At 28.4% G+C, this 13420-nt stretch overlaps 1 protein-coding gene across 1 annotated transcript in view; it reads right to left on the minus strand.

The window, feature by feature from the left end:
* Positions 1 to 4800: 4800 nt before the first annotated feature.
* LOC105366914 (mutS protein homolog 4-like) overlaps positions 4801 to 13420 on the minus strand; it is a 53987-nt gene continuing 45367 nt past the window's right edge. Inside the window, 3 exon segments of the mRNA XM_011505520.1 lie at positions 4801 to 4845; positions 4946 to 5008; positions 11325 to 11508. Coding sequence (XP_011503822.1) covers positions 4801 to 4845; positions 4946 to 5008; positions 11325 to 11508 — 292 coding nt within the window.

The raw sequence follows: 13420 nt of genomic DNA on the forward strand, positions 1-13420 counted from the left end.
AATTAAATATTACCAATTTGCATGTAGTTACATCCCTATTTTTCAATTCATAATTTGAAATATAAATTATATTATAATTATTATATGTACAATAAAAAATATTATAATAATTTATTAGAAAACGCTTAATATAATTGGTAATTTTTTAAAATTTATATAAAAGAAATTGTAGTATAATGAATATCATATATACTGATTAACTTTAATTAAATAATAAAAAGATATAAATTTAGTTAAAAGATGAATTGCATATTTTAAATGTACAATATTTTCTTGGCTCTTACTTTTATTCTTCAAAGATCAACACTTATGGCATTCAAATTTTTAAATACTTTCAAAATTTGTGAAGTATTAAAATAGATATTGAATCATTTAAATCTCTTCAGCTTTCATACCATCAATATTATAAATGACAAAATATCCAAATTGTAAATAAATTATTAAAAAATTTGTAAGATAGAAAAGTTATAACTAAAGATATATTTAAAAATTTAAGTATTTTTTGGTTTAAGTCAACATTTCAATTTATTATACAAATATATTTATTAACTATTGCTTCAAAATATTCTAATTGCTAGTAATTTGTAAAACAACTTTTCAAGGCTATGAATTTATTATATATGTTAGTTATGAATATTGTAAATATATACCTATAATAATATATATCTACTTTTTGTCAGCAATATAATTTTTTTATTCCATTATTATTTTAAGTAATTATCTGCATGAATCAAATATAATTATGAGCAACTTACCTTACTCTTTCTGAAGTTTCAGTTAAATTTAATTGAGCTGTTATATTATCATTCAAAAGTGAATGTATATACGAACTTTTTACTGGGATCAAATTTGACATTCTAATATGGTCTGTAGAAATATAAATTTATTATATCTATGCAGTCAAATTGAAATTATTGTGTTAAAAAAACTTTATTTTTGTTAGTTTTGTAAAAATATTGCTTATTCAAATCTTAAAATAATTTTAAATAAAAAAAGTATCAATACATACCTTAATGGCAACTTATATAATTTGTAAATTCTTACATAATAAAAAGGAAATTAAAAATATAAATTAAAAATAACATACTTAATAAGTACTACACAAGATAAGTTTTCCATTCATTAATTACTTAATATAAAAAAAAATTTTCACTAATTTTATTTTTAAAGTATTGTACATTATTTAAAAAAAATTATACAATGCATTTTATTTGTTTAAAAATATATAATGCATTTTATTTGTTTAAAAATATTTATTTATAATTAATCCAAGGTTCTGAATAAAAATTTTTATAAAACAAAAAAACATGTTTGTATGTATATATAATTGTAAAACAAGTTATATATTGAAAATATTGCATACAGTAATATTACAATATGGGTGATATTAAATAAAGAATTATTATAAATATATCCCTTATGATACATATTATTTAATTCATACATCGATATTACAAATATTAATTTATCAATGCATATATCCTTGATTAATAAAAGTAAAGATAAATAGATACATTTATAAAGATAATTTAAGTCAGAACATTGAGTATTAAATTTTAATAAATTTACTCCGACTTAATTTATTATTTTAATGTTATAAAATTTTTTTTTTCATATTTAAATATATTAAAACAGATTCAATAACATATTTTAATTACAAATAAGTTCAGTTTATGTACATATTACTATATGCATATTTAGTTGTGATATCCAGTAAATTAAAATAAATTGAAAATTATTTTTACATATCCTACTGTAACTGTATAAAATACTCTATTGAGATTAATTTAGAAATAACTCACCTTTATTTATTTTACTATTTTATTTGACTAATATTAAAAAATTAATTATTATACAAGATTAATTGTTTTCTAAATTTCATTTAAGATTTTCTTAAATTGTCGGATTTGTTTAGGTGAGCGCACGACCGTATGCGCATATATATATTTCTGCATGTGATACACATTTTGTTATAAAAAATAAGATGAATATATTAAATTTAATTATTACTTCATGTTGTGATATATCTTATGATACAATATTTGCTTCTTGTAAAATTCATAAAATTATTCTAATTTTTTGTTTATATTTGGGTATAAAACTTCGTAATTAAACTCGTTTTATAACCATTTAACTTAATTATATAACCAATGTTCGTATAATACATCGTACTCAATCTACTATGTATAAATATAGCTTTTCTAAAATATTAGTAATAATTTTAAAAAAAAATATGAAGAAAAAATATAGTAAAAAAATAACTAGTTTAAAATATTTTTATTTCGTGCAATCCATTTCAAATTGAAATACGCATGCGTTAATATTTATTTACATATATTATTAATATAAAGTACAAAAGCACTCATTACATATTTTTTTTCACTACAAATTGTAAATTACAAATTTGCAAATTTAATTATATAAAAAATAAAGAACATTGGCTTTTAAATAATCGATTATAATTTTATTTTCAATTTAAATTGTATTGACTTATTTTTTATAAAACCAAAATAAAATGGAAGATTTCTTCTGTTATCTATATTTCAATAAAATATTAATTTAATAAAATAATAATAATTAATTAAATAAAATTTAATAATTAATTTTATTCTCTAACAGTTAAAATATAAACGTTAGATCAAACAGAAATCTGCATATGCCTATATAGATAAAACATTAATTTTCAAGTTATAAAATATAGTAACATATAAAACATTAAGTTATAAAATATAATTCCAAACACGGAATTTCGTGAGTTCTGACTTTAAAAAATAATTATAAATTTATTTAAAGTAAATAATTTTTTGTTTGAATATTTTTTAAATATATTTATTATAATTTGCACTGTTATGTCTATATGTTTCAGAACACATAATGTTATAGAGTTATTGTATATGCAAGTTGTAAGTAAAATTGTCATTAATGCTCAAACGGCTCTCTTTCCATTTATAGGAACAAATCTAGTTATATTTCTAAATTTTGTCTATTACTTCACTAATAATAACTTTATTTTAATGTATAGTCTATTAGTATAAAGTTGCTTATGCATTAGGAATGTATTTATTTAGTAATGATGTATATATGGTTAACATATGTAAACTAAAATATTCTCAAATGTTTAAAGTTACTTTACTTAATTTAAGAGCTATTTAAAGTATGATAAAATAGTTAACCGTGAAAAAATTCTTAAAATAATCACTATTTTGTAATATTTTTTATTTTTTACTGATTTTTTATTTAATGTTAAATCATGATTATTTACATATCTTTTTACTATTGAAGATGTATTATGCTCTATTTTGATTGAATTACATAATTGTAATATTTTCATTATATCTTTATATAATAACTTCTGCATTCTAAAATATAACTATCAAAATATATTTGAAGTTTTATATATTCCACTAACACTGTTTGAAGATTGTTTACATAAAAAATGTATTGATCATTTTAATAAGAAATTACTCTTTATAATATTTCGTTACTGAATTATAAAAACGGATCATTTTATATATCTTTATAACCTGACCATATTAATTGTTACAAACACAAAAAATTCCTTTATTGGATCATTTAAATGATTTATTTAGTAAAGAGAAGATCTACTTTACTTTATGATATATGATGATATTATATTTTGATTTTGATACAATATTATGATATACAGATTTAAAATTGTTATATACTTGTAAAAAATTGTTCACTAACATCTATATGTATAAGGTATAATTTTTTATAAAGCATTATATTAATTAAAAATTGCTTAATTCTAACAATATAATAATACGAAGAATATCACAAATCATAATTTTGTATTGATTATAAACAAATTACTATTAAGATTTGATCGAATTTCTTTTTTTAGATTCTAACGTAACTTTATGTAACCGCAAAATTTGTATTTAAAAACTAAAATGAGAAGTGACACGTTGATAATTGTCTTCAATTATAAAACTTATATATGGATATATATAAATAAAGATTATATACTGTGATATGGAAAATAACAAGTTACTGAATTGAAAATTAAAATATTCGTATTGAATTAAAAATACAAACAATTTAATCATTAATTTTATTATAGCAACTTTAGCAATTATTTAGAAAATAAATTTATATCTTTCAAAGTATTATTAACATGCATTTTTAGAAAAACATGTTGAAACTACTTAAAATTATAGCTGATAAATTCATGTAAAAATGACTTAGAATTTATAAAAAAAGCTTGCAATAATTATATCAATTTTTACATTATAAAATACAAAGGATTTTTTATTTTATTTTATCTATACTTTGTTGTTATAAACTAATGGATAATGTAAAAGAACGAATTAAAAATATTTAAAATTAAAACTTATCAAATATAAAGATTTAAATTCATATCTAATAAATGTTTATAAAATAAGTATACATTAAATTTCTTTTGTTGATGTAATATATAATTAGATTTGTTTTTAACAGATATTTTAAATATTTTACTTAGAAAATTTTCTTTTATTAACGGTAAATATGGATTAAGAGATATATAATCTCTTATGTTAGTTGTAATTTCATTTGTAAGATCACTTGCCAATGCAAATTTTATTCTAGAATCTATTTTTTTTTCTTTATGTACCAAAGCTAACTTTTCCAAATATGTTTTTAAAAATTCTAAATTTTTAAAATTATTATAATGAATCATATTATCAGAATTTTTCTCTTGTTTCAAATTAAAAATTTTTATATTGTATAAATTATTTGAAAGCATCAATAGTTGTTTAAAAAAAAATTTTTTTTCAGTCCATAAATTATTTGTATTCATTATCTCTTTAAAAAATACTGATTTTTGTTCCAGTCGTGTATTTTCTGTTACATAAATAAATTCAGAATTGAAAAAATCTTTTAGTAATTTGGTAATAGTTTTCACTGTAAATTGTTTAATTAAAATTAAATTATATAATTCTGCAATAAAAGAATAACATTTTTCCAATTGTTGTAGTTTTTTATCTCTTCGAAATGTATAATTATCCTAAAAAATTAATACAATATTACTTTTATGATATAGGAAAATAAATGTTTATATGTTTTTTTATTAAAAGCCATTAAAAAATGAGGAATAAATTGTAATGAAAAAAGTTCGTTTGGTGAAGTAAAAAAAATTATTAATAGAGATGTTCGATATTGAGAAAAATCTCTCGAATATTATCTATTAGGAAAAATACCAAGGTAAAAAATTTCAACGGTAAAAATCCCAACGGCTACCATAAAAAAAAATATTGAACGGACATCATTTTCTGAGAAAGAATCCCACGATCGTTGGAGGCTCGAAAATGTTAGTACATCTGCAAAATACTCGTGAACGGTCACTTTCTATTATTCTTCGCACTACAGACGTAGTCATTGTTTTTAGCGCAATAAGCAACCTTTGTTATTTACTAGCAAGAGCGCTTCGAGTTTGTTTATGCGAGAATATTTCGAGAGTTAAAATATTTGAAAACAATCGAGTGAAAAACATTTCCTAAAATTCATTGCAACCTAAAACCCAGTATATGCGACATCGAGCAATCTTCGGCACATGTGCCGTCAATGTTACGAGGCAAGGTATACATTGTTGTCAAGTACGCCAAATGTTGCCACTTGCATAGGCCAAGCGGCGACGCTTGACAAAGAACCCCCTCCCGTCACTAAGTCCCGGAGACGGGCGAGTCTTCCATTTGAAGGCTCTGCCGCCGGAGACACTCTTGGTGTGGGAAAGCCAAGTCAGAAGGGAGCTCTTACTTATCGGTGAAAACTAGCGATCAAATTTTTGCGTGAGCCGCTGACCAGATACATCAATCCTCCTGTATTACAGTTGAAAGGCGTTAACGCTTTCACCTTCATTCCAAGAAAGGAGCGAACTACCGAGCACGTACTCCCACATTTGGAGCGTGAATCATGGTGAAAGTCCGTGCGATATAAATTATTGCCAGTCCTTACAAAACTGGCATGATGCTATTACTAATAGTACATCACACTCACTAATAAGGAGTGTGCATAATCAATTGCTGATCCTTACAAAATCAACATCAACATCACGATCTCGAGGAGCATCTTGTGTAGTGAAACATCCATCACAAGAAACGTTCCAAGAAATCGCATCTTCATATTGAACTTGTGATTCCAAGAGACCAACATGTAATTGTATTATAAATTGTAAAATAAATCATATATTGATCAAAACCCACGACATTTCTACAGTCCTTCCACTTAACTCCTTCCCGAGCATTTGCCAGGGCGCACGGCAAATTAAGCTATTGAAACATTGGAAGTTCGAACCAGGAAAACTATAACATCATATCGAACAGAAAGAAATTGTAAATAGATATTAAAGAAATAAGAATACATATATCGTGAAACTTATAAAGAAACATTTCTTACTCTTACTCGTATCGTATACTATTATTAGATTTCAATTTGTATGAATGTGGTAAATAACTGAATTAGTATAAAGGAACTATCAAATTAAAAAATATATTGAGATAATTAATATACGCAACAATCCAACAATTAGTATTTTTTTTAACACCCAACAAAGTTAATGAAAGAAATACACTTCATTGGTATGATTCTGTTATGTGCTTTTCTAACTTTTTGGCTTTCCCAAAAATTTTAAAGTGACCATTAATATTTTGATTAATGATTCGTTCCTCTACAGCTAAGTTAAATATATATGTTCGAGATTCCGAGAATTTCTCGAATAATATAATTTCTGGGAAAGTCTCACGGCTATCATTTTGGGGACAACCCCTGACGGCCATCATTTCGGGAAAAAACTCCAGCGGTTACTATTATTGGGAAATCCTCCAAGGGTCGTTGATGTTCCGGAAAAACAAGTGCACAATTGCAACGATTGCTTCTATGACCACAATCGCATTCATTGTTTCTAGCACAGCAATCTAATCCATTGTTTCAAGCACCACAATCGCCTCCTTATTGTCAGTTAACAAAGCTGCCGCATGGATATTTAAGGCAAGCACACCACGAAATAGGCGCTAGTCAGCCATGAGCTATTTAGCCAAGAACGAGTCACTCGGGCCATCGCACACTCTCTCAGCAGAGCCACTACGGAAGGTATACTCAACAGTTTCATACAACTACTCAACGTTGAACCGCATACATAGTGTCCAAGAGTACGAAGCTGTTGCAGGCTTTTCTCATTCAGTGCCAAAGTACACTTTCTCAAGGATTCTGTGCCAACGCTCACTTGCTCATACTCAGTGCCAATATGCACTTTCTCAAGACTCATTCATACTCTATGCCAACGGCACTCTGTCAACTGGTTGCTTCCACAAGTCTGTAAGTAACACCATTCGATGCCACCTTAAGGTATCGAACCATTTCCTAACCCTTCCACACCACAAGACATCTTGGAGGAGACGAGCAATCAAATTATCATCACGTGGCACTATACAAAGAAGTGTCAAGAAATTTACGACCTTTCATTTCTCAGTGTCGTACTTCACAACCAAGCGCACCGCATCAAGAGGATCCGGAGATTTACGATCTCCTACCTCTACAAGTAGTGTAAATTGACACCACATGGTAACAACCAAGGAAACTTGGAAACTTGGAAATAGTCTAATTCTAAACAATATATATATATATATAATTTTATTTATCATTTTTCTTCTTTGTATTTGAATTTATTATATCAGTCTTGAACAGTTGGATTTTTTGTATCACCAATATAATATTCATAAATAAATTTTATAATATAATAATATTTACAGTTGGTTTAGTTTCTAAATTAATTTTTAAATTATATTTATGATTAGTTTTCATTATATCCTGTAATTTATTAACATACAGAATTTAATATCTATCTTTAATCATTTTTATATCTTTTGAGAAGGATCTAATAAAGTTCTTGGCACCAACGTATTCTATTTCCCGTTAACTTTTACTTCAACTTTACTTTTACTTCATATAATATGATTCTATTGATTATTCTATTATTTTACTTATTCATTCTCATGTGTTCGCTTTTATCCATTTCTTTACTCTTTAATGAAATTATCGCTTTTAGTTATTATGTATTTTATTTTGACAATGAGTCCTAGCACGTTCTACGATATGAAATCCAATATACTACAAGATCACACAAAGGAACGCCTATGAATCTTCTAGAAGCTTCGGCTTCTAACGCCACAAAGAAGTTTTCAGCCTATCGTTTTAGTAGAGGCACTGTTGCTGGCGTTGCATCCTGCTGCATGCATATTTAAGAGCAACTCACCATGCGGCGATGCTCATTGTAATTCTATCTCGCGTTCACTTATCTGTAATTACCACTCAGTGTTTTAGTATAAACTGTGACGACTACACGTGGCCGCATGATCGGCAGCCAATCTAAAGATACACGTGCATTATTAAACAGAATCAGCAAGATCAGGTAGTGATTCTACAGTGAAGCCAATTGGAATCGTAATAAAAAAGGGGCACACCAGCTACGCAGCAAATCAACATATCTTGTCTATATTTTACAAGGTACATCTCTATATATTATTTAAACAAGCTAGTCACCGACGCGCAAATCAAGTTTCATATACCTTCTATGCAAAGAGTCGATACAGGTGAGAGAGTACGCTCTCTCGAAATAACACTTCGAAGGCCACGCAGTCCCTCAAAGAGTCGACAGGTAATACAGTACGCTCTCTCGAACTAAAACTTTGAAGACCGTGCAGTCCCTCAAACAGACAAAATACAACATGTCAATTATATTGTTAAATTCAGACAACAATTTATAGAATAATCGACAATAAATATATTTCATCAAGTCCTTCAGAGCGAGAAGACTTGTCATTTATAATTCTTGCGTGTGACTAGTTTTCTACTGCTCCCATCATAATTAAAGAGATAATTTATTACGTACCAATTTTCATCAAAACATTTTATACTCTATCAAGTACAATCATTCTTTCTACCAAGCATACTTGATTCCAACACCATCTTGTCATGCTCATTCATGAGTATGATCGACTACAAATGCTGACCCTTACAACATCAGCATAAAACCAATATTCAAGATCCATTGTACTCTCTATAGCCTTAACAACATCACCCTCAAGAAGTAACCTCACCACAACAATAGAGTATTTTTCCTTCTCTCACCAGAGGCAATCAAACTACAATATTATAATAATTGACAACAAAAATAAACGATACCTTAACACAATAATAATACACTAATAATTAATTTCAGCCCTTTCACCTCTTATTTCCTCATCAGTCATTGTTCACGAATGTAAGAATACTCCAAGATCATTAGACATCTGGAAAACTCGAGATAAGAGTGCCGGAAAAAGCAAACCTTTGATTATCTAAAGAAAAACAATTTATACACACCTTGGATTATCTAAAGAAAAACAATTCATACACACCTTGGATTATCTAAAGAAAACAACTCGTAAACTCATCCGGCGAGAATATGCGATCAAGTGTCTAACGAAAACACGTCATTAAACTAATGCGACGAGAAATTCGACGCAACCACGCCATAAAGTATCCATCGACGACAAGCCATAATACTTCTGGCATAAACAAATCATAAAAATAGTCAAATGACAAAAGCCAGATGATCCACTTAAAAACCACGCTACACCTAACCTTCACAACACTAACCGAACGCAACGCGCATGATCGTAAGAATTACATGTAACGCTACTAGGATGGAGAGGGAAAAGCGCGGCATCAAGTCCTCCGTCATGGAGGAGAGTTGAGCAAGACGCGCTCTCATTGGAGCCTCCATCATGAAAAGACGTACTGGTGGAAGACCCCACCACTTAAGAAGCACTTTGATTAGAAACACCATAAACTAAAGCAGACTTCTGATTGGACGCACTAAGAAGATGAAAATTCATTGTAATTCATCAATTGAAAATCCAAGTACAGATAATCACGCAAAGGTTATTCTATTCACAAGTGTTAGATAATTAAACTTACACAATCAGAAGTGAAAAAAGGAAACGAGAACTAAGAATATCAGTTCGCACAGTATACACAATCATAACTACCAAGAAGCCGATCGAGGCAAATTCAACGAACAATACGAAGCATAGCAAAACACAACGCGCCAGAACTAAGAGGTAAAGTTCCATTCCTAATTAATACATAACTATAACGAGCCATACGTGGCCAATCTGCAGATACGTAAAGCTACCTGCAGAACACGAAACACCAGCAATTCAAGCAAACGCCACGTGCCTATATACAAGGAAGCGCGGTAGTTAACGACTTCGTTCTTCAGCGTGTATTATTCTATCAACACGAGCATTACATATAGAGGACCAGCAAGACGATCAACTTCTTCCTGTACATGCAACGCACGTTATCGCTCAGTGTCAATAACAAATACCAAATCAAGAAACGCAAACACTCAAACATTAACAAAAATATTATAATACAACTAGTGCAAGTATCGCAATAAAACATAACTAAATAAACAAACAACTCTTTATTGAATACATGTGCTATCTTATCCACTAGCCTGCAATCCTCCTATTAACACCTGGGAGCTCACACCTAACTTTAGATATTTGGCCCTCCTCGCCTGGTACTCTATTTTTAGACAGTCATAATGACGAGAGACTAATCCACTGAACTATTGAATTGGCAGTTCGAGCCATAAAACAACCCCTTAAAAATCGAATACTTCGAAAACCCTAGTATCAGTCCTTATATCACACGATTGGATATGTATTGTCATCGTATTTTTATGTATAAACATATATATAATAATTTGTATTCTGAGAGTAGCATAACATGAGAATTACATTAGTAATAAGCTGCTACCATACCAATAGTTGATATTGAATCGCTGGCAACTTTATTACGTATCTGCTTTAGAATACTGCACATACCTTATTAGTGGTACGATGTACACTATTCAAATCCGAATATAGGTCATGTAAGATACACATAATAAATGCAAATCGTTTCAAATGAAAAGCAAATGCATTTCTTTCAGTCGCTTGATTTGTCTTTTCTTTACTTAAAATTCATTAAAAATTTTAGAGCGTTTTTAGGAATGAACATTGTAATAACAGAATTAGTATATTATTTATCGCTGTTTATTACAGTTTCAAAAATATGTTAATAATAACAATAAAGATAAATAGGAGTGAATCAAATAATATACAAATATATTTAATATTATACGATTACGAATATTAAGAAATTATTTATTTTTAAATACTTATATTAAATTAATTTTTTATAATGTCAGGTAAATATTTTTAAATATTTATTAAATAAAATAATTAAAGAAAATGCTAATTTCTTATTTTTATTAAATTAAGTTATATAATTACTTTCTCTGAGCTACATAATTTTTGAGCGATTTCTCTTGCTGTTTTTAAAACCTGTTGTGGAAAATTAGACAATTCAGCTACAGATAATCCGTAATTATTAATTGAAGTAACTCCTATTTTGAGCTTATAAGTATATATTAATGTTGGATGTTCAGTAATTCTTGGTGCACAATCAAAATATAAACTAAAAATATTAATTATTAATTTTTTAATATAACATAAAAAAAATATATAATTTTATTTATACAATTTATTTATTATAAATATATATAAATTTTATTAAAACGTGATAAAATTCTTTTAAATAAATAAATATTATTTTTGATAATATTATATGCAATCCTTCCAATATAAAATTTTCTTTTTAAACTAAAAATTTCAGAAAATAATTTTAATAATGAATAATACCAAATATTTCATTTATTAAAATTTTATATTATAAATATTTTATGATGTATATTTTATTACTTTTTAGATATAAACAAATATAAATTTAAATTTAATATATTTTATAATTTTTCTTTGAAAGTTGAAATATTTAATATCCAGAATCGATAGCCATTTATATTTTAAAACTCATTTATCAACACATCATTATATTTAACTTATTAAAAATACAAATTGGACAAATATGACAAAAAAAAGTATGATAGAAGTATAGCTATGTACACTGTATTTAGATAGAGAGACAATGAAAGCATAAAAATTGATTAATATGAAAGAATATAATAATACCAAATATTTGTAATACAATAATTAATCAATGTCATACAATAAACTATTAAGCATTATCTGGGATCAGACTAAAGGCTTCCCTAAGATGATGAAGGGAGGCTTGCTGGCAAGTGGAATGGACAATGCAATAATTCAATACTGCCTTTGCATGAGATGGTTTTCTTTCTATTGAATATAATGATATCATAAATAATCAGTGGTCTATTGAAGTGAGATTGAATGAATGATACAATGAATAGGTGAGAGTTTCTTCAAGTAGTATGAGTGATAATAATCTTGTAAGTGTATTCTTGATGTGGCGCATGATTATCCTACTCGTCGTTAGGACTCGTAGTGGTAGTGGGAGATGCGCTGATGAAGGGTAATGATGCCGTGAAGAAAGGGGAGTGTTGACGCCGCTGATTGCCGCTACCAATAAGCTGGAGAGGCCTGAGTGGGGCGCTGGTGCGTGACGTCACTGGTGAGGAGAATTGATACCGCCGTGGTGACGTTGATGTGTGACGTCACTGATGAAGGGCAATGATGATGCCGTGGTCTAGGTATTGCTGCTTACTTAACTCACAGAGCCGTGTGTCAGTGATTCATAAGATGTGTAATAGCGCAGCTTACGTGTGGAGTCGATCTTGATTGAACTAGTAAGAGAACGAGAGTCAAGTGCAGCTCCTTAAATATTCTCGTATGTACTTGCTGCGCCGATAGCGCATCAAGTTTGTTATTACTTATAAATTTGTAAATAAGAGTAAATTGTAAATTTGTTATTACTTTTCGGAATTAAAGTCGATATTCAAGTTTTTCGGTTAGAAGCATTGTTTGAGAATGAGAGACTCCGTTAGTAAGGCAATAAAACATCTGGCAAATAATATCATGAAAATTGTCTTTAAGATTTCAAAACTTTCCTGCTCATAATTATTTTGCACTAGTGTCCTAAAACATCTGGAAAATTCTAGCGAAACGTGCTCATACTCCCAGTGCAGTAGAACTTAATTGTGTTTATTGCCAGGAGAACCCTAAGGTAGATTCAAAACGTATATCAGATATGCGTAAAGCATTGAGTACAAAACATTTACTACAACCCAAAACCCGTACGTGCGACAACATGCAATGACCATACGTGCGCACTCGGCCTTTAAGACAATGCTTGCATTGTTCTTGGCTATGCCACATCTGGTCGATCGTATTGGAAAATTGACCACGCCCAAGCGGACCCTTCTTCTAGCCAAGTCCCAGAGAGGGATGAGGCAACCAAAGAGAGGTGACCAATGGAAAAGGCTCGCCACCTTCCGACACTTTCCCAATTAGCAAATTCGGAACTGAGCCCGGAAGGAAGTGGAAATGAAGGCGTGCATAATCTATTGTACGAC

Source organism: Ceratosolen solmsi, unplaced genomic scaffold (genome assembly GCF_000503995.2).
Source record: "Ceratosolen solmsi marchali unplaced genomic scaffold, CerSol_1.0 scaffold108, whole genome shotgun sequence".
NCBI classification, from domain to species: domain Eukaryota; kingdom Metazoa; phylum Arthropoda; class Insecta; order Hymenoptera; family Agaonidae; genus Ceratosolen; species Ceratosolen solmsi.